The sequence below is a fragment of the Drosophila pseudoobscura genome, chromosome X (assembly GCF_009870125.1).
Source record: "Drosophila pseudoobscura strain MV-25-SWS-2005 chromosome X, UCI_Dpse_MV25, whole genome shotgun sequence".
NCBI lineage: Eukaryota > Metazoa > Arthropoda > Insecta > Diptera > Drosophilidae > Drosophila > Drosophila pseudoobscura.
This window is the reverse complement of record NC_046683.1, coordinates 39,781,636-39,801,511: the sequence shown is the minus strand read 5'-3', so window position 1 is coordinate 39,801,511 and position 19,876 is coordinate 39,781,636. Positions and strand designations below refer to the sequence as shown.

At 45.9% G+C, this 19,876-nt stretch overlaps 2 protein-coding genes across 8 annotated transcripts; one reads left to right on the top strand and one right to left on the bottom strand.

The window, feature by feature from the left end:
- The first annotated feature begins 685 nt into the window (after positions 1-685).
- On the top strand, positions 686-19,131 carry LOC4815871 (calcium-binding protein 4). 5 transcript variants are annotated; one of them, XR_004470037.1, is made up of 7 exons: positions 686-939; positions 16,367-16,647; positions 16,736-17,366; positions 17,423-17,566; positions 17,635-17,844; positions 17,911-18,429; positions 18,487-19,131. XR_004470037.1 is itself a non-coding variant. In XM_033383126.1 (6 exons), exons 2-6 carry the CDS (start codon positions 16,645-16,647, stop codon positions 18,081-18,083), a joined length of 1,161 nt encoding a protein of 386 aa, XP_033239017.1. In that variant the 5' UTR covers positions 686-919; positions 16,367-16,644; the 3' UTR covers positions 18,084-19,131. The 5 variants fall into 5 exon arrangements, 4 of the variants coding, with proteins under 4 accessions (XP_033239017.1, XP_001355476.3, XP_015041168.2 ...); XM_033383126.1 differs by having other exon boundaries at positions 686-919; positions 17,911-19,131; XM_001355440.4 differs by having other exon boundaries at positions 16,370-16,647; positions 17,911-19,131.
- LOC6902110 (putative mediator of RNA polymerase II transcription subunit 26) lies at positions 13,228-15,600 on the bottom strand. Of its 3 annotated transcripts, none has more exons than XM_033383124.1 (4): positions 14,405-15,600; positions 13,869-14,260; positions 13,554-13,798; positions 13,228-13,497 (listed from the first exon to the last, which is right to left on the bottom strand). In XM_033383124.1, the coding sequence occupies exons 1-4, from the start codon at positions 15,458-15,460 to the stop codon at positions 13,403-13,405; spliced, it is 1,788 nt and encodes a 595-aa protein (XP_033239015.1). In that variant the 5' UTR covers positions 15,461-15,600; the 3' UTR covers positions 13,228-13,402. The 3 variants fall into 3 exon arrangements, with proteins under 3 accessions (XP_033239015.1, XP_033239014.1, XP_015041169.2); XM_033383123.1 differs by having other exon boundaries at positions 13,869-15,064; positions 15,137-15,600; XM_015185683.2 differs by having other exon boundaries at positions 13,869-15,600.
- Positions 19,132-19,876: the final 745 nt, after the last annotated feature.

Genomic DNA, 19,876 nt, shown 5'->3' with positions numbered 1-19,876 from the left:
TTATTGAATTTGTCAAATCAATTCGGCAGATCATCGAAGATGTTTTATTCATTATACTCATCCATCAGTTTATGGGTCAGCTCGAGGGTTTTCTTCTGGGTATGCGGGAATGCCTCGAATAAATATATATATAACAAAATACCGTTTGCGGCTTATCTCTCGCGAATCGGCAGTTTTTTTTCTATTGTTTCATGTAGTCATAGTTTCATATATTAAGCCCGCGAATTTTAATTACAATTTTTGCTGGCCAGGGACAGTTGTAAAAAAATATCGATATTTTTTTCGATAAGTGGAAGGGCTTCGGCGGTAACATGCTATTATTTTAAAAATAATAATTTCTAGAATTAATTTCTAGCTTTCTAATGAAAGCTACTTATTTTTAATATCGATGCTATTGTGAGATAAATATTATATGAAAATAATATATTATTCATACAGAGAATATGTGGATATTAATATTTTTGAAAGAAATCTAACACAACAGCTGATTCCAACCAGCAGACTCAGTGCCGTGGATATAATACCAAATACCAGCGCCCGGTATTTTATGGAACATACCGCGCTAGTGCTTTTGCAGCGTTAACGGCACGGCCATTTTAAATCGAAGAGTGAGGTTAGCCGTCGGAGGAGAAGAATTTTGGCGAAATAAATAAAACTAAGAATATATCTACTAAAGTGTAGTATAATTAATAAAATATTGGTCAAATCGGCACCATAATCAACGTCTATAAGTAATCTAAGCGACGGAAAGTCTGCTGATAGTAAGATTGCGCGTATTTTTACGGATTCTGTGTACTCCTCCGGTGGGGTATTTACGGTATTTACAGCCTTTTCGGTCACGCTGGTGCCTGTTTTTACAGTTAGTTCGCTCGCCATTGTTGCCGCGTCTGGTCCTCGTCTGAGCAGTGAGATTTATCGAGTGCGTGCCAAAAATTGCGTGTAAGCTCCTTATTCAAAAATATTGCCAATTTTTTTCAAGTGCGTGTGTGGCCTGTGTGAGTGGCTGTCTGCCACTTATGTTTTGGGAAACTAAGACCTGTACCAAAGGAGTGCCAAAAGAATGACAGATAGTATGTAGAAGCGATGTGCCGAAATAGCCGCTGTTCTCTCATTGAATTCTCCGCTCGTCCGTTTGTTTACCCGTTCCGCCGTTGCGGCTCCGTCAGGCCTCTTTCTGGGCTTGTTTTGGCTGAAATGCCGCTCTCTGGTGCTGTCCGGGAATGTTTGTATTTGTTGTGTGTGCGTGTGTGTCTGTGTGTGTGTGTGGCTGTCGCTCTTCGAAAAAGGCGCCCAAATTATTTCTGGCTAGTAAATCTGATCCTATGCGTCTGTACATGTAATATCTATTCCCGATCGGTAGATGTATGGATCCCTCTGCTTGTTTAATATATTTATCCATTTATAATTATTATTTGTGTATGTGTATTGATGATATTTGAATGCCCTGCAGTTTTCTAGAACATATGTATTGGCGAAACGTCGTACTGCCGCAGCGTCGGTGTGAGCGAGAAAACAGTATCGGAACGCGGTTGTCAAGAAGTTTCTTTAGCTGCGTTGCAGCATTAATAGTAGTGGCGTCACGAATGGTGTGTGATCTTGCTGCAAGTTTTCTCGATTCTAGAGTCAACTGTTTAGCAGTTGTTTTCTGCAACTATTTTATTGATACCTTAAGAGATCAAGGCAGAACTTTATAAACTGCTTTATAAACTACTTCGACCAAATACTAACCTATTTTGGGTGTGAAATTCGGTGTTATTATCAAACTTCCAACTATCGGCTTTTTTCAACTTTAAGCTGTCATGTAACTAACTGTTTTTTTATGTACTATTCTGCTCCCTTTCACATATTTCCCACAATCTTCTCAAAAATCCCTTGGGTAGCGAGGGCCGTAGCGAGCCCGAGCTTCCAGCAAGCTCTCATTCTCGCTTGCATATTCATTTATTCAAATTTAATCAAGCTCGAATGTCAGTGGCAATTTCTCAAAACGAATGGCAGACTGTCCAAAAAAGTTCGGAAATGTAAATACGGAAATGTATCGACATGCCGCACACAGAGAGAGAGAGAGAGTGAGAAAGAGAAAAAGCCATTTTGCCTGGGGCGCAGCATATGAAATATTGACTGCCATTCCATTTAATTCGCACTGAGGCTAATTACTGTGAGGAGAGTTTTATTAAATTAAAAAATGTCTGCTAGGGAATGAATGAGGGTCCCACGTCGCTCGATCCAAACCGCTACGAGCCACATGTCGTGGTCCCCTGATCCGGAGTGGGCGAAAAAGGCAATTAGCCCGGCCAAAAGTGGACCATGGCAGAACAGGGGAGGGTCGCCTCGGGTCTGGAACGAAAGCAAAGCAGCTAATTAAAAATTACACCAAATACAATCAAGAAAGCGGCCCAAGAAAGTGGCCAAGATGAAGCAGGCGGCATGAGGCGTTCGGGGCAGGGATCAAATCTTGTTGCGTTAATTGCAGGCCAAGTCCCGACTGAATTTGCGCTGACCCAAGCCATTGCCGTGCCCGTGTGTCCAGAGATGGGCGTGAGGCTTGAGTGGCGACACGAGCAGTCGCGAGTCTTAGTTGCGAATGCTTTAAAATCAACGATGGAACGAGATGTCAATGAGATATCCTGACTATCCTGAGACAAGGTTTAGCGAAAAACTCAACAATAGTTTCCAATTAAGTAGAATGGTAGAATCCCTTAAATAATGATTTCAAAAAGACTTTCATCACTTCAATACTTACCGAAATTGCTTAAAAAAATAAATGTAGTTAACTTTGAAGTCCCTCCCTGCAGACAAGGCTCTAATATCCCCTCAGTCGTGATCGTGATTGGGATACTTGTCACGCTTTCATACCTAATTGGGGGCATTTTTACCAGAGAGAGAGAGAGAGAGACAGGCCCCCCTCCATGTCCACGTTGCTGATGGCCTCAGCTGTCAGTCTGTCAAAACGTGTAGCATGCTTTTTGGGGACTGCCACTCCAAGAGCTATTCTGATGGTGGGATGGGAGGAGGGAGGGGAAGGGGGAAGAGAGAGAGAGAGAGAAGGAGAGTGCGCTAAAGAGAGAGACACATTTGTCAAGGCTTATATAATTTGGAGATTGGAACAATGTTGAAGCAGAAGTTAAGCGATTAGATTGGGTCTGAGAGACCAATGCAATTGCTAGCGGAAGCAATTAGAGAAATGGAGCGAGGAAGGATGACGCAGCACAGAAAATGTCAACGGAAGCCAAAAACCGGAACCGGAAATAGTTTTGCTAGCCAAAAGCAATTACACAAAAAGCGCGGTGCGTAAAATGAAAGAGCACAAAGCATAAATCAAGCGTACAAAAGTGGGAGCGGAGCTGCTGCAAAAATATGACAAATGATTATCTTCGCAATTAAATGATCACTGGAGCATAGATAGTAGACAGAAATGGTAGAAAACAGGAGGAGCTGGCTATGAGAAAGTTTACATTTTCATTTTTCTTTTGGTTTCCCCCGGCGCTTCATCTTCAGCTCTCAATTCACATTCATCCCCTTAGCAAACACACACACACACACACACAATAAAAGCTTAACAAGTTGAAATTGTTTTTCGACTGCCATTTCCCAGGCACAACCCAAAAACCAAAAAACTCTTTTTAGGCAACCTTTTATTTTTGTTTGGGTGCTTTTGCCTTGCCTTCCTATAGATTTCTCTTTTTCCTTTTTTCCGGCAGCCTACGCGCTGACTTTGTGAGGCTCCAACAAGAAACAGAATTACCGTTTAATTATTGAGGTTTACAGATGGTAAAAGAAGAGCAGCATAGCAGTTCAGCAGTACAGTATCTTAAAAACAATTAAGAACGTTGCAAACGATAGGAGGTGTTGGCCTCATCCTAAAATAGGAGATGGCTCATATTTGAAGTGTGAAAGTTATCCGATCCCGATGAGCTTGCCATAACTTTCAAACTGTAGAGGCCATAGCATGTTTTTGCTTCAGCAAAAGGTTTCTTCTATCACATATGTATACTGCGATTATCTTGATTATGAGAGCAGATTTCTTATACCTTCCGCCAGCATCCACACGAGTGCAGTGAAGAGAAATCCTCACCAGGCTTGGGTTGGCAATGATTCATTGCCTTTGGCGAAGGAGGCGAAGGAGCAGCAGGTGGAGAAGGCCTGGCCCCGTTTCAGACTCCAGTGACGATGCACACACATGATGCAATGCGATGCGATGCGATACATGCCATATCAATGCACAGGATGCTTTTGCCTTTGCTTTGCCTTTGCAGACAGGGCTCCAGGAAAATGCAATTTAAATCATAAAATATAATTTTCATTTAATGAATTGGATCAAGTTGCAACTTGTCGCCCCAGATGCGTGTGCGTGTGCGTGTGCATGTGTCCTGGGTCCGGTGTCCTCCTCCTTCCCCTTTCTTTCTATGTGTGTGTGTGTGTGCGGGTGTGTGTGTGGGTGTCAAGCAAAGACATGCACAGAGATATGTCGAAATATTTTACTCGAATGACTTTGGAAGTCAGCAAAGTTGAAGAATTTTCAGTTGCGAAAATCTTTTGGTGCGAAAGGCAAAAAGTTTCCCATTCCATTGGAGAACTTTCAAGAGCCGCCAAAGAGGCCACAGAGACAGGACGTGCCTGCCATCAACTGATTGAGTCTCGAAGCATTCGCGCCATGAAGTCTGCTTAACATATTTCCTGCCCTCAAAGAGGACGATTGAATGAGGGCGATAGGCGAGCTCTAATCCCGGCCTGGACGCATTGGCATTGCTGGCATTGCTTGTGGGTTATGCAATAAGCTGTTGGCCATTTCCTGTCCCGGTCCAGGTAAGCTGCTGCTGCTTCTGCTTCCGAGCAAGAGGGGGAAAAGCAAAAGACTGCAGCCTGCACTACAATGACAGCAGGGTGCGGGGCGATGGCGATGGGGGACATTGCTCGACGCTGGCCTCGCCTGTCCGTATTCATGTCCCATCCCAATGCCACCCCCACAAGGTCTCTAGCATGTTTCATGTTGTCCTTTAGGGGGCTGCTGATGCCGCATTGTTGGGGAAAACTGGCAACAATAACCGACGGCGACAAAGAAAATGCAGAGAGAAAAGCACCAGCGCCAGCAACAGCATCAGCAACAGTAGAAAGCAGTGAGGCAGGGCCCGAAACGAGCAAGCAGCAACCGGAGAAAGGAAAGAACATTTCTAGCATATTTTCGGCAAAGTGTAATCCGAGTGGTTACCCCCAAGAGCCCCATCGGAGATGTGGACATGGACATAGACATGGACACAAGGCACGGAAGAGGAGCAAGGCCAATATCAATAATTAGTGTCATGAGATTTACTACCCATTAGTCGCTCCGCTAAAGAGTTCTTTGGTTTTAAAAAAGCTTCAAAAAAGCCAAAGGATCCGTTCTGGTAACAAGCGATCTGTTATCGCTTGGCAAAATTGTTCAATCATAATAAGACGCATAAAGATGCCACCGAAAAGCTAACTCATTACATAGAAATCGTACCTGTATAACGTTTAGCTACAAAATCAACTAGTCTGTGATTATCCATAAGTTTTAAGCTCAAAGGAAATTTGCACATTGACCTTTTAATCGATAGATAAATGATATCGATAATGGGATGCTTGGCAAGGAATTTGCACGTACATAACACTCACATGTGTGGCCATAAAAAGCCAAAAGTCGGGCCCATCCTGGAAAAGGATCGATCAATCCAACGCCAATGTTTGCCCATCAAAAATCTCATCTTCGGCTTGCTGTTAATTTTGAGGCAGGAAAATTAATTGGTCTGCCGCTTTGCCCCCTTTGAGTTTGCGGGTTGGAGAGGTTCCAGTCGAGCCACACTCATCACTCAGTCAGTCACTCCGTCAGTCAGAGACTCAGTCAAGTCAGAAGTCGGAAGTCAAAAGTCAGAGGCTGTCAGCCATCTTTTTAGGGGGAGAAATGGAAATTTCTTATATATAATTTATCAGGGGAGCATAAGGCTAAAAAGACAACGAAAACTGACTGCACTTGGGGATTTTGAGATTTGCATGCATAAGGAATGCCAGGAATGGCTATTTGACATCTCAGGAGTAGCAGAGCAGCAGAGGGCAATAGAAAATGATTTGGAGGAGCTTAGAGTGCACAGTTGCTCCCAGTAACTGGGTTGCCTGGCGAACGATTTCTTTAAAACTCGCCACAAATGTTGATTTTCGTTTGGAAAATGGGTCATGGAGTGTTTCGAGGGCATCCAATGTGGAACAGCCAGGCTAGAGGAGAGGTTCCATTAAGAACTTGCCAGAAATGTTTGGTTTTTCAATGGAATGTGGGTCATAAGTGTATAAGGGTATCGTCTACATAAATTTAACAATATTTCCATCCCTTGAATCTCAAGGACCATTTCACCCACTGACTTTCTTTGTGTTCAAACACATCATAAATATGTTGATATTAAAATAAGCCCCTCGCACAGACACCAACACACATATGCTCTTACACACACACAGGCACACAGTGGGGCACTCGAAAGCCCCCAAAAACCCAAAAGGAAACGCAACAAATCCACTTGGCAAAAATGTGTTCCACAGGGCATCTGTGCCGGAAGGCAGAAGGCGGCGGCAAAAACCTTTGAATATGTAACGAAACAGGGGTTAAGGGTGGGCAAAACGATAGAGAGAGAGACGCAAATAGCGTGGAGAGCAGAGAGAGAGAGATAATAAAACGCATGTAAATGTTCCCGATGAATACGTAAAATAGATGAAGCGAACGCAGAGAATGTAAATTTGAAGGAGCAGCAATGACGAGAGGGAAAACAGAGGGAAAACAACAAACAGAGATTGAAGTCATGGTATATTGTTGGCTCCTCACCTTATATTAGGTACACCTTGCGTTGGCTTAAGTGTCGACGGGGCGGGAAACTAGGCGCAGAATAAAAGGCTCAAGCGGAGCGCTTTGTCCTGTTCTGGCTTCAAAAGAGGAACTGGGACTCAAAAGCACTAGCAGAGCACAATCAGAGAACAAGCAATGGAGAAGAGCAACAGTAAAAGCAGTAGCAAAAGTAAAACCAACAAAAACGGAGCATAAAGAGTGAATGGAACAACCGTGGGAGCTACCATAAAGGCAGCAATAGCAGAACAGCAGAACAGCAGCACTTGTAAAAGGAGCCCCAGCAACATCACGGAAAGGCAGAAGGTGTATTGAATCGACAGTATGGCAGCTCTGGGGCCTGCACCTTCTATGGGACATACCTTGCAAAATAACATCCAAAAGACAAACATCTAAACTGCGGAGCACACGCGTGTGTGCATTTGCATATTTGGGTAGCGGAGGTCCTGCAATGTTACCCTCGGACATGGGCATAACCGTTCGGCAAGGAGGTTGGCCACCAGCTCCTATACTTGTATTGCTATCATTACACACTACCATTAGCTTTAGTCCATATTCATGGGTATCAGCCTCGTGCTTGATTCCATTTCCGTTTCCCCAAAGAAGATGCATTGATCGGATCAAATGCTTCGTAGTGTTCTCTGTTGCTTTGTAACGCTTTAAGTTTCGATTGCGTGGTAGAAAGTGTCTTGCAGGGAGCAAGTATACCATTTGTCATCTGTGGACGCCGCCGACCAATTGCAAATTTGTGTCCTGCTCCCAGGGATGTTTCGTTTCATTTTTTGCATTATTAATTTAAATTACATATTTTCGTTTTATGTTGTTTTATTTTCATTTAGCGTTTGCACGTTTTGCCCCCACATTTCCTCCGCACATTTCGCACCCCCTAACACTTTCATATACAAACGCATACACATGGAAAAACGCACAAATATGGCCAACACTGTGGATCACTCAAACAAAGGGCCACAGCGTGCCGCACGGTTCTTCGGCCTGGATCCGGACGGGGAGGAATTCAGACCGGTCGATCGTGTATTTGGCCCCGATGATCCGAACAGCGATTTGTGCTCCGAGCCGCTGAAGGGGCTGGCTTGCGCCATGCATGACTCTGATTGGAGGCTCAAGTACCCCATACCCCTGCCTGAAGAACCGAAGCCACGCTGCAAGGTGATTCTCGAGGATGTGGCTCCACCCGAGTGCCCATTGATAAAGGCCATACGCGAGCAGGACGAGAAGGATAAGAACACGGAAACGAAGCCCAATGGCACTAATACGATGATCAGCAATCCGCAGAAGAAGACGCCCATCGAGCGTATTCATCAAATCGCACGCGTGGGGGCAGAAAAGAAACTCGTGAGTTCCTCCGATCCCATTCCGATCTTCGTTGATCCACCAACCCTCCAGCCAGCCTTCAATCCATCCTTCATCCTTCATTTTCCAATCTCCAATTTCCATCCTCCTTTCCATGTATTTATATTCGTTATTATTTTTGTTTATCTATTTTATTCCTTGATTCTTTCCTTTATTTCATGTATGTGTGTAAAGTATTCCGAGGCCCTAACGGCGATTGTGGAACTTCTTTGACTTCCTCTTTGCGGGAAGTACCATTAGTATCCTAGTCATCCACACAACCAGAACACGAAGAGACTGTGCACTTTAATGCATCCCATTTTTCCTTTTTTTTTTTAATATATTTTTTTTAATATTTTTGTATACTCTGAAACCGATCTCAATTTTTAAATATTTGATGGAGATTTTGCCTTAAAATATAATTTAATTCGTCCCAAACATCAGTAAGTTGTTTGCTCTATGGGGGGGGCTTTTGCTTTAAAGGAAAAAAGGGGAGCCGGTAAGCTCTCTGACTTTTGTACTCTTCCAAACATAAATTTTGTTTTGTTATTATCGTGTATATCTTTTTAGACATGATGTCCTTGTCTGGTTGTCGAGCTGTCCACGCTCTATTGTACAAAAACTCGAGCAGGTGGCCCACCATCCAGCTGCAAACCTTATCGCCCAGAAGGACTCGATCCCGGCCAAAGAGCCAAAAAGGGCCGTAAAAGAAGCTGTGAAAATTGCTTCAGGAATAATCAAACCGACTTATCTCTCGTCGAATCTCGAGGTGCAACATTGGCATGCCATATCCCTAAGTGCCGCCACATGGTGCGGCATGATGGGTGTATCTGTCGTATTTGTGGCACAGACTTTATTCAAGTTTTAATGTAGCGAAAAAGCAACTATTCATTTGAGGCATAGAACTCTTTTTCTGCAGGCAAAGAATGCTGCAGAGAACAGAAATATTTATTGGGAAGCTGTGAGGCTATATGAGGTTCCATCAATCTGCTCTCCTTCGCTGCAGTTTCTCTTTCCATTACGGCATCCTTTTGCTGCCCATTCTTGGCTCATTTCCCCTCCTTAAATGCCAACTTTCTGATTGCACTCGGACAGCGCCGCCAAGTGGCCAAGTTTGTGGCCAGAAACTTTCGCTTTTGACCTATTGTTTGCGAATTCCAAGCCAAGTTCAATTGTGTTTGCCATTTTCTTTTGGCCCCGAAGTTTTGGTCCAAAGTTTGGACTTTGGATTTTTGTTACCAATTTTCAGCTGCAAGTCAAGTGCAAGTTTTATTGGAATGGGTCAGGGGGACATGTTTGAAAAGAGGGGCTTTTGGCCTAGTCAGCTTTAGATATAGGGTTCAAGGCATTCAGATCGTATGCAAATGTCACAAAACACACAAATGGAAGGCAGAGAGGGTATGCCGCTTTTGGTTAGATCTTTGCAACGAGAACGGCAAAGAATACAAATCCGGCAAAGCCTTTCTTTCTTGAACCCGTTTCTTTCAGTTGCATGCACTCCATCTGTAGATATTCTCTCCGTCTTGGGGTTCGTTCGAGTGGCCCTCGGGGTAAGGGTATCGCCGGCATCGCTTTTAAAGGCTAGAATTTCCACTCTTGTTGGTTATTCTGTTGTGCGAGTGTGACTAACGAACTAAACAAAGGCAGAACCAAACACACGCACACACTATTGCACACTAGCACGCACACAGACGCACCCGGAGAACAGTGCGAGCTATTTGCCCTGCAAAGCTTGCTATGCTTTGCATTCTGCCGGCGTGATGGCTTGTGCGAGAATGGGCAGAGAGCAGTGACACGGAGTGTGTGTGGGTGGAGAGTAGGTGGGGTGCAGCGAGAGGGGGGACGGGATGCTGAGAGTGGACCGCAACGTCGCCACTTGATTATCATGCATATTCATTCATGCCACTTTCGTTGGCCTTTTTGCACATGTAGCATGCGGCATGCGGCATGCGGCATGCGGCATGCGGTATATAAATTATTTAAGGGGCTAGCACCCAGCATTGCGATGGCTGGGGAGAAGGCAAATAGATGGCCACTACTATTAGAGGAGTGATTAAAGATGGGAATCGTCTCTGAATACCTACAATAAAAGGAAGTACTCATGTAGGTGTGTTGGAGTACTCAGTACTTTTGAGTACTTTCCTGATAAAGCCGCGGACAAAGCTGTTGCTTTGTACAAAAAATGATTTCTTTCCAGTGAAAAGATATCGAGAGAAAGGTAAGAAGGAACCGGAGTATAGAAGACGTGGCAGAATGACTGTAGAAAATCCCCAAAGGGAAAACTTTCCATGGTTGCCACTTCCTCTCTCCGTACTCCATATATTCTGGACTACCTTGCACATCGATGTATTTGCTTTCGATTCTGGTTTTGCCCTCGCTTCGTTTTACGTTGTTAAATTTTTTTATTGCCAAACCAAATATTTACGTGCTCTGTGGGCGTGGCACGGGGGTGGTACAGAGTCCAGAACACATAAGTTTGCCCAATCCTGCCGTCTCCCCACAACCTCTCTGGCTGCCCGGCACGCTTCGTTTTATGTTTCGCTTCGTTTTGTTTTGTTTGATTTATGCGTTAACTTTGTACTGGATTCCTCTCCTTTTTGATACCCTCGTCAAAGGGTATGACGATTCTGACCAAACCGTCTCCAGGTACTCCAAGAAATGGATCAGAGCTTGAATCTTCATTCCTATTCCTATTCCTGTTTATTTTTATATTTTAAATCACATTCGGTTAATTCTTGAGATCAAATAAGTGTGCATAACACACTCTTGACGATCAGGGTATATTGAAATTGCAAGGAGTTGTCTTCGTTGTGAGACAAAGAATCTGTATCTGTCCGTAGATTCTTTCGAAAGATGTCAAAATAATCAAAGATTACCATTTAATGTATTTTAGTCGTGGTTTTCCATTCTTTAGGGGCTCCAACTGACGTATTCTGTGAACACATTAGTGGCCCTAAAACCATAAACCTGCGTTCTACGAGCAGTATCCATAGTTTCGGGCTTCCAATCTTTCTTTTTTTAATGAGAATTCTGGTTTATGTGGCAGCTTCGAATATTTTGCGAATATTCCTCCTGGCACAGCCTGTTCTCGTCCTTTCTCTATCCGCCTCCTGTTTTCTGCTGTTGCATGCAAATATAACGCATACGCAGCGTATGACGGAGTTTACTGTGTTCCACAAACGGCGAATGTTATTTAAGTTTTGTTGTTTTTTTTGTCGTCCGTCCCTTTCCCTTAATTGATTGCATTGCTGGGAAGGGGTGGGGATGGATACGGGGCTGGATACGGGGATGGGGATGGGGATGGGAGTGTTGTAATCCATTTACAACGGCGGTTATCCTTCACCCAAAATTCCCACACCACCTCTTCTGGGGCAGGGAAGAGCCAGAGAAATTCAAATTAAACAATAAAATGTGCGCCAAAACATTTTGCGGTTTTGGTTTACGCTTTTTCGAGTTGGTCGAAAGCTTAAATGTTTGCCACTGCGGTGCGGTGGTTCTGGATACGTCAGGGGTGCTAACTAAGGGTGGCTTAGAGGCAGCCACGGGGTGATGATCCGCTTGCAGCAATGCCGCCAGCAACTAAGTTCTCATCCCACACACAGCTGCGGTTCGACAACTTCTTTCGGGCTTACTTATTAACTTTTCTTGTGCTTTATATTTCCTTCTGGGTTTCCAGCCGCGCTTTCCACTCCCGTCAAAGTCAGGCCCTTGGTCTTCTCGGAGCCATGTTCAAATCTATTAAAAACTTTGCACATTAACTTTATTTCATTTATCAAATGTTGATTACTCCACTGTCTGAGGTCTGGGGTCTCTCCTCTACCGTCGGCCTCTCCTCTGTGCCTCTCTGTGGTGGTGGTGCAGATGTTCTGTCTGATGGAGAGGAGACACAAAACTAACAAAAAGTTATGGAGAACAACGCATTTGTCGCCTGGATGGATGGGAAGTGCTACCACCCCACCAGATAAGAGTCCGCCATCAGTGGGAGCAGGTTGAAAGTTGTATCTTCATTTAGTTCATGTCAGGAAGTTTTACCCGCGACTCTACCACCAGAGTACTAGAGGGATTATACTATAACGTGAACGACAACGAGAGAGAGGGCGAGGACGAGGACGAGGGCAAGGGCAAGGGCGAGGGCGAGGGCGGGGACGAGGATGAGGATGAGAGTTGCACACTGAGAAAATGGGGAATGGAAATGGCTAACCAGCAGAATGAATGAGAATGAGGCAGGAGTAAACGCAGAGCTTGGTAAAGCAATGAGTAAATGCCTTAACGTATAGTGAATGAATGCCAGAGTGAATGCATAAGGACTGCCAAAGATACGATCCAGCCGAGCAGCTTCCTGTGCATCCCATTGTCACTGTTACTTCCCCTTCAATTGTGCCCCATTTTATTTCATTCCATTGCATCCTTCTGCTGCTGCTCCTGTCATTGGCTTAATGGAGCAGTTAACGTTAAATGCTGATTAAATGTTCGAGCAGGGGCAGGATCGGCTTTTGCTACGATGAAATTTAAATATGAAACTGCTTGGGTGCCCACCTCCCTATCCCTATCCCACCTGCCTTCCTGCATGTCCCTGGTGCAAGAGTAATGTTCTGCCTGCTGGCACACACCTATCGCCTTCAGGCCGCGTCCTTGTTCACGCCTTGGCACTTCCTTTTCATGCATTTAAATTGCGGGCCGCAGCCCCGTATGTGCAGGCCATCCCACACCCACATGTGTGGGAATGTGGTATGTGGCCTGCCCCAATCCACTTCCTCCATGCCGGCCACATCCTTCCGCTTGGCCAACACCATCTGCTATTCTGCTCCTCCATCTGAGCAGCCAGAGACGGAAGTCCGAAGCTTGGGTACCCTTTGCACATCGATACCCCATGGAAAATGACTAAGCCTCCGGTCAGAGTCGTACAGCCCGCTGGAAGGGTATAAGCACGAGTATAAGCTTCAAAATGATGCCACACACAGAGGCAATCGAAATGCAATTTTAATTCCGCGGAAGCCAGAGTCATGTTCCTGTCCCATGCAATAATCGGATTAAACTCAATTTTCCGAGCGTTTTCTCGTTTTCAATATTTGAATTTTTTTTAAAACAAGGTAAAAATCGACTTAAATTTGGAAAAACAGAAGGATACGTTGCCGTTTTTAGTGCCATTCACAATCTTGATTTGGGGTTGCAGCTAGGTCTGGGGTCAGGTGCACTCCCTGCAATTCTATTTCAAGGTTCGATTTCAGCAGCATCGGGATAAGGGTGGGCCGCGGCTATGGTCTGTGCAATAGTTAAAGTCCTGTGCTCTTCATAGTGGTAGATGTCTAGATTCAAATGATGTGATGAAACGTGAAGAATATTCCTTAAACTACTTGTTTACCTCTGCTAATTGGATTCATCGGGTCCTGCTTCGCTTTGTTTTCGAATGAGTTTTCGGATCGTTCAATTGCATTTAGTCGCTCTCCGGATACGATGTTCTCCCTCATGGAATCTTCCATTTCTTCAATAGTTTGGCCCGTTTGCTGATGGTTGTGATTTCTTGACAATTTCCATGGAAATATGACGTTAAACGGGTACACGACAAATAAGTTAAGCGCACTGAGCAGGACATCACACAAACGAATGCTTATGAACGGGAAATACAAAGATTTATAACCGAATCGAACCGAATGGATTCCAAAAAAGGACTACTCACCAAAGAGTGTGCAGGCAAAAGCGTTTCTTCTTCTCCACCTGGCTCTCCAGTTTTACTTCCACAAGTTCCATTACATCGTCTTCTTCCTCCAAAATCGTTGCTTCCTGCTCTTGCTCTTGCTGGTGCTCCTGCTGGTGCTCCTGCTGGTGCTCCTTCTGATTCTCCTGCTGGTACTCCTGCTGGTGCTCCTTCTGATTCCCCTGCTGGTACTCCTGCTGGTGCTCCTGTTCTTGCTTCTGTTGGTGCTCCTGCTGGTGCTCCTTCTGATTCTCCTGCTGATTCTCCTGCTGGTACTCCTGCTGTTGCTCCTGCAGTTGGTCCTGCGGTTGCTCCTGCTGGTGCTCCTTCTGGTGCTCCTGCTGGTGCTCCTTCTGATTCTTCTTCTGGTACTCCTGCTGGTGCTCCTCTTCTTGCTTCTGTTGGTGCTCCTGCTGGTGCTCCTTCTGATTCTCCTGCTGGTACTCCTGCTGTTGCTCCTGCAGTTGGTCCTGCGGTTGCTCCTTCTGGTGTTCCTTCTGATTCTCCTGCTGGTACTCCTGCTGGTGCTCCTCTTCTTGCTTCTGTTGGTGCTCCTTCTGATTGTCCTGCTGATTCTCCTGCTGGTTATCCTGCAGTTGGTCCTGCAGTTGGTCCTGCAGTTGGTCCTGCTGGTGCTCCTGCTGTTGCTCCTTCTGGTGCTCCTGCTGATGCTCCTTCTGGTGCTCCTGCTGGTGCTCCTGCTGTTGCTCCTTCTGGTGCTCCTTCTGGTCCTCCTTCTGATTCTCCTGCTGTTGCTCCTTCTGGTGCTCCTTCTGATTCTCCTGCTGGTACTCCTTCTGGTGCTCCTGCTGGTGCTCCTTCTGGTGCTCCTTCTGGTGCTCCTTCTGGTGCTCCTTCTGGTGCTCCTTCTGGTGCTCCTTCTGATTCTCCTGCTGGTACTCCTTCTGGTGCTCCTGCTGGTGCTCCTTCTGGTGCTCCTGCTGGTGCTCCTGCTGTTGCTCCTTCTGGTGCTCCTTCTGGTCCTCCTTCTGGTGCTCCTTCTGATTCTCCTGCTGGTACTCCTTCTGGTGCTCCTGCTGGTGCTCCTTCTGGTGCTCCTTCTGGTGCTCCTTCTGATTCTCCTGCTGGTACTCCTTCTGGTGCTCCTTCTGGTGCTCCTTCTGGTGCTCCTTCTGGTGCTCCTTCTGGTGCTCCTTCTGGTGCTCCTTCTGGTGCTCCTTCTGATTCTCCTGCTGGTACTCCTGCTGTTGCTCTTGCAGTTGGTCCTGCAGCTGCTTCTGTTGTAGCTCCTTCTGGTGCTCCTGCTGGTGCTCCTTTTTTTGCTCCTTCTGGTGCTCCTTCTGGTGCTCCTGCTGGTGCTTCTGGTGGTGCTCCTGTTTTTTCGCCAGCTCCTTCAGCTGCGGCACATCTGATTCGTGCACTTCCTTGATTTCGCTGCCATTTCCCTTGGCCAATGTCTCTTCCATCGGGTCCATCAGCAACACCTTGGCCTTCGGGTTAGGCACTCCCGATGGCAATGACGTCTGCTTCGAGATAAGTTGCTCGTACTCTCCAATTAATTTGGTGACTCGCTTCAAATTCTCTAGCTGCACACACGACATTGAGGTACTCATGTTAGGAGCGACAAAATTGCAAAACGAAAACTAAAATTACTTTAAAAAAAAAATAGTTCAGAAAATTTGTTATAAATTTGACTTCTTCAAGTTTTGCATTGATGTAAAGCAACTGAAACCAAAACTGATATTGAGACTGAGGCCAAACAAAACGTTCTAAGGTCCAGGGACTACTAGATTTAATTTGTAGCACAAGCTGAATGCTCCTTCTTGACTTCTCCTTTCGAGCATACATAGTAGTCGTACTCGTTTCCAGTGACAGAATTGCTCCTTTAAAGGGGGAGAATAAGAAAATCAGCTGTTCGGGCAGTAGCTTTAACGGAGCAACAGCGCTGCCATAAATATATGGAAAATATTCAGGGAATTATAACGAATATCCATCGCCGCCTTAGATCTAAAACAACAAATCCATCGTCCTACAAAGATTTCATCCTGCGTGCTCATCGTTGGAATACTCTTGAGTCTACAACTCCACTCCATAAGTCCACCCTCCTTTTAACATGCTTTAACATTCTCAATCTGGAGATCTTTTCCATCCTAGATCTATATTTTTCTTTCTCTTGGGTTCTTGGATGTGAAAACGGTGCTTTTAGACCACTCTTCATACTTCGCTTAACAACAAATGCTTCAATTAGCCTCTGCTCTGCTTCTCTCTAGATGACATGAATGTGTGCCAATCAAATGGATTATTAGACTGATTATCCCTCTACATGTACCATGCAGCATGTTCCATGTTCCATGCACCGTCCTGTGCTGAGTGTCCTCGGGGTCCACTTGTCGCTCTCTGGTCACGTGGGGGTCGTTATTTCGGGAACAGCGGAACGTGCCCGATATGCAAATGGCATTCAATTTGGAATCGCTTAATTAACATATCTCTGCAACCGCTCCCCTCCCCGCCTTTTGCAGCAGGCGGCTTCCATGCGTTCAATGCGTTCCAATTTGCATAATCGTTGAGCCGCCCCAAGACGATAGCGACCGATACGATATCATCAGGAAAGGCCGGAAAGAGAGCAGCAGCAGCGGAAGCGGACTCCCAGTGAGCCTGGGGATTTGACGCTGGGGATTCTTTGAAGTGGAGCCGCAGCAGCGAGCGGAAGGCCGCCACATTGGAAGGAAAACGACTTTTCACGGCAGTTAATAAATTTTTAACTGGTTCAACAATTGCCCGCGAATTCCGCCAGCTAATGGTGAGTGTATACTAGTGGAAGAGGACTGACTCCTATCTGCTGGATTCAAGGAGTGGAACGAAAGGGAATAATGCTCTGTCTTTTTCAGACGAGAAACGCGGCCGTCAGTGGCGACGAACCTGACGAGGAGCAGACTTCCGCAGGTGGCACCCCAGACCAGCCTCTGGATGGGGCTCTGGCCGGGCCGGAAGCGGAGGAGGCGGCAGAGGCGGAGGCTGTGGCACAGGCTGGTGATGGGGATACTCCACAGCGACGTCAGAGGCCACGCAGGAAAGAACCACAACGAAGTGCTGCCATTGGCCCCTTGGATGGCGACACGGACTCCAGCTCCTGTGACGGAGTGGGCGTGGGCTCTGGCTCGAGGAGGCAGCGTGTTAGCTACGCGCAAAGGAATCTTCTCGAGCAGGAGGAGGAGGATGCTGAGGACGGTGAAGACGGCGAGGATTACGACTACGATGAGGAGGAAGAGGAGGAGGAGGACTACGACGACTACGAGCAGTCATCCAGGCCCCGCCAGGTGGCTCGCCCCCGCCCGGTGCTGACCATTGGCGGCGGTCCACGGAGCAAGCGCAAAACGAAAGTCCGTCAGTTCTCGCAGCGCTCCAGCTCCTACGCCCCGGACTCGGGGCATGCCGACCCGGATGGCCACGATGGCGAGGGCGATGGCGATAGCGAGAACCAGGACAAGCGTCGCTGTATCTCCAAGGGGCAAATGCGCGGTGAGTGAAGGAGTGGCAGGAGACGCACCTGTGGGTACTAGTGCATTTCTTTGCAGAGTTTCGAGAAGCCTTCCGTCTCTTCGACAAGGACGGCGATGGCTGCATCACCAAGGAGGAACTGGGCACCGTGATGCGCTCTTTGGGACAATTTGCCCGCGTCGAGGAGCTACAGGAGATGCTCCAGGAGATCGATGTGGATGGTGAGTGTTCCTGTTCCCATACCTGTCTACTCTATATTCCCGTCCTCGTTTGATTGGTCCCTCTGCAGGCGATGGTAACGTGAGCTTCGAGGAGTTTGTCGACATTCTCTCGAACATGACGTACGAGGACAAGTCGGGCCTATCTTCGGCCGACCAGGAGGAGCGGGAGCTGCGCGATGCCTTCCGTGTTTTTGATAAGCACAATCGCGGCTACATCACCGCCTCCGATCTGCGGGCGGTGCTGCAGTGTCTAGGCGAGGACCTCGACGAGGAGGACAGTAAGTAGTGGATCCCATTTCCCTATCTTACTCCCAATCCAAATACCAATATTTTCCCTTAACCAGTTGAGGACATGATCAAGGAGGTTGACGTGGATGGCGATGGACGCATCGATTTCTATGAGTTTGTCCATGCTCTGGGAGAGCCGGAGGACTCGCAAGAGAACGACGACGAGGAGGAGAACACCACATCGCCGCTGCCCACGCCCAAGTCGGCCATTTCCCTCAGCTACGATTGAGCAGGTGCTGGGGGCTGTGGGCAGCGGGCAGTGCCACGATTGAGTACGATTGAGGAGTGAGGAAAATTAAGTTGGGGGAGCGATGGTCATCCATTATTTATGGTATTTATGGGCCCATCGATAGACAGTATGCAGTGGAAGCAATAAATAATTGATGGCCAAGAAGTGGTGGGCCTTGACTCGATGACTCGATGACTCCTTTATGACGATGACAATGACTCGTCTGCAGTTCAGCTTGATCGATTACTCATCATATATTAATGGTATATTGATCGTCATTTAAATACTCTAACGATAACGTATTGACTCGTCGCTGCAATAATTAGATACTCATCGATTACGTATGGTAATTAGGCGAGTCTCAAGAGATAACAAATCGAATAACCAATATTACCAACTCTAGGCAAGTCTCATTCATTCTTTCATTCATTCGAATTCAAATTGCCGGAATGCACAGCTAATCAAATTACGAATCAAATCGATAATTATACGTATAGCCAATGGAATAATCGATACATCGATAAGCTCGCACTCACTCTCTGTGAAAATTCCAAAATAACCAATAACCTACTTTATGACGATAATCTACATTCACTTATGAAGGGGTACGAGTACCCCAATCGTTCCAACTCTCTCACACACACATATCCTTAAGTACTCGTAGTGTATCTTTCAAGACATATCATTGAAGTATCGCTCCTCTGTAAGCCTCCCATTATCCTTACCCACTTACCCACGACCCTTATATGTACCTCCTTATACCTTCCACTCCTTCCTTCTCCTTATAGTTATTTCCCTTTGCCCTTCTCTCTTTACAAATTTTTGACTAGAATCGTATATGAATAAATTGATTTCATTAGGAAATATTTGCTCAATTATAGCTACTGCTGCAACAAATATCAAATCGAATCGAATTGAAACGAAACGAAATCGAACAAGAACAAGAACAACTCTTTAATTATTGAACGAACAATTTAATGTAATTTACGATTTACAATTTTAATCCACTCGAAAAACTCGAATCGAAAATCCCTTAACAAAAAAAAAAATAAAAAAACAAAAAAAAAAATCAAAACAAAATCATAAATAAAAGAAATATTTGAAAAAATTACACACAAAATATGTATTTTTTCGGGAGGTTGCCCAGGGCTTACAAGGGAATTAGTGTGTGTATACCCCATGTCCTTGTGGACACATAAGGGCTATGATGTTTCTGCCCAGACAATTGCCAGGCGGAGTCTTCGGTTTAATATCCTCTGCTGGCCCAATCTGTCCCTCTTTTCTTATCCACAATTTGCCGTAATTTTAAACATAAATTACCATATTACCAATGGTTCCAGACTCTGTTCGCCCTTCAATCAGCCTCCCCCTTAACGCAATCCCCGCAACAAGCGCAAATATTCAATGGGGCTGGACGTTGGGGAATGCCCCGGCATCAGCTTGCAGGATGCGGTCAGGCTGTGGGTACTAGAGCCACCCCTAGAATTGGCAACGATAACAACAGGAGCACCATCCACCTTCTCTTTGTCTCTCTCTCTCTCTCTCTCTCTCTATCTCTTTGTGGGTGGGTGGGGTAGCTGCGTGGACAAAAGTCATGTTAATGGCCAGTGCTCAAGTGCTTTGCCAGCAGAATTATGATGCTGAAGGGATGCTCAAGAGACGGTGCACACATGGAATGACAAAACCCAATGGGGATCCCGTTTGCGTTGCGTGTACTTAATTTTGTTTGGTTTGCTTTGCGGATACGCAATGTTTACACGTGGCAAGCGTACGTTTAGGGGTATATGTGTGTA

Excerpts from the sequence above, each read along its gene's own strand:
- LOC4815871 (XM_033383126.1), top strand. Across the intron at positions 17,567-17,634 it reads CCAGGAGATCGATGTGGATG|GCGATGGTAACGTGAGCTTC; the intron begins GTGAGTGTTCCT and ends GTCCCTCTGCAG. Across the intron at positions 17,845-17,910 it reads GGACCTCGACGAGGAGGACA|TTGAGGACATGATCAAGGAG; the intron begins GTAAGTAGTGGA and ends TCCCTTAACCAG.
- LOC6902110 (XM_015185683.2), bottom strand. The coding sequence starts at position 15,460 with ATGAGTACCTCAATGTCGTGTGTGCAGCTAGAGAATTTGAAGCGAGTC. Across the intron at positions 13,799-13,868 it reads TTTTGCCTGCACACTCTTTG|CATTCGTTTGTGTGATGTCC; the intron begins GTGAGTAGTCCT and ends CCCGTTCATAAG. Across the intron at positions 13,498-13,553 it reads GATGAATCCAATTAGCAGAG|ACATCTACCACTATGAAGAG; the intron begins GTAAACAAGTAG and ends ATTTGAATCTAG.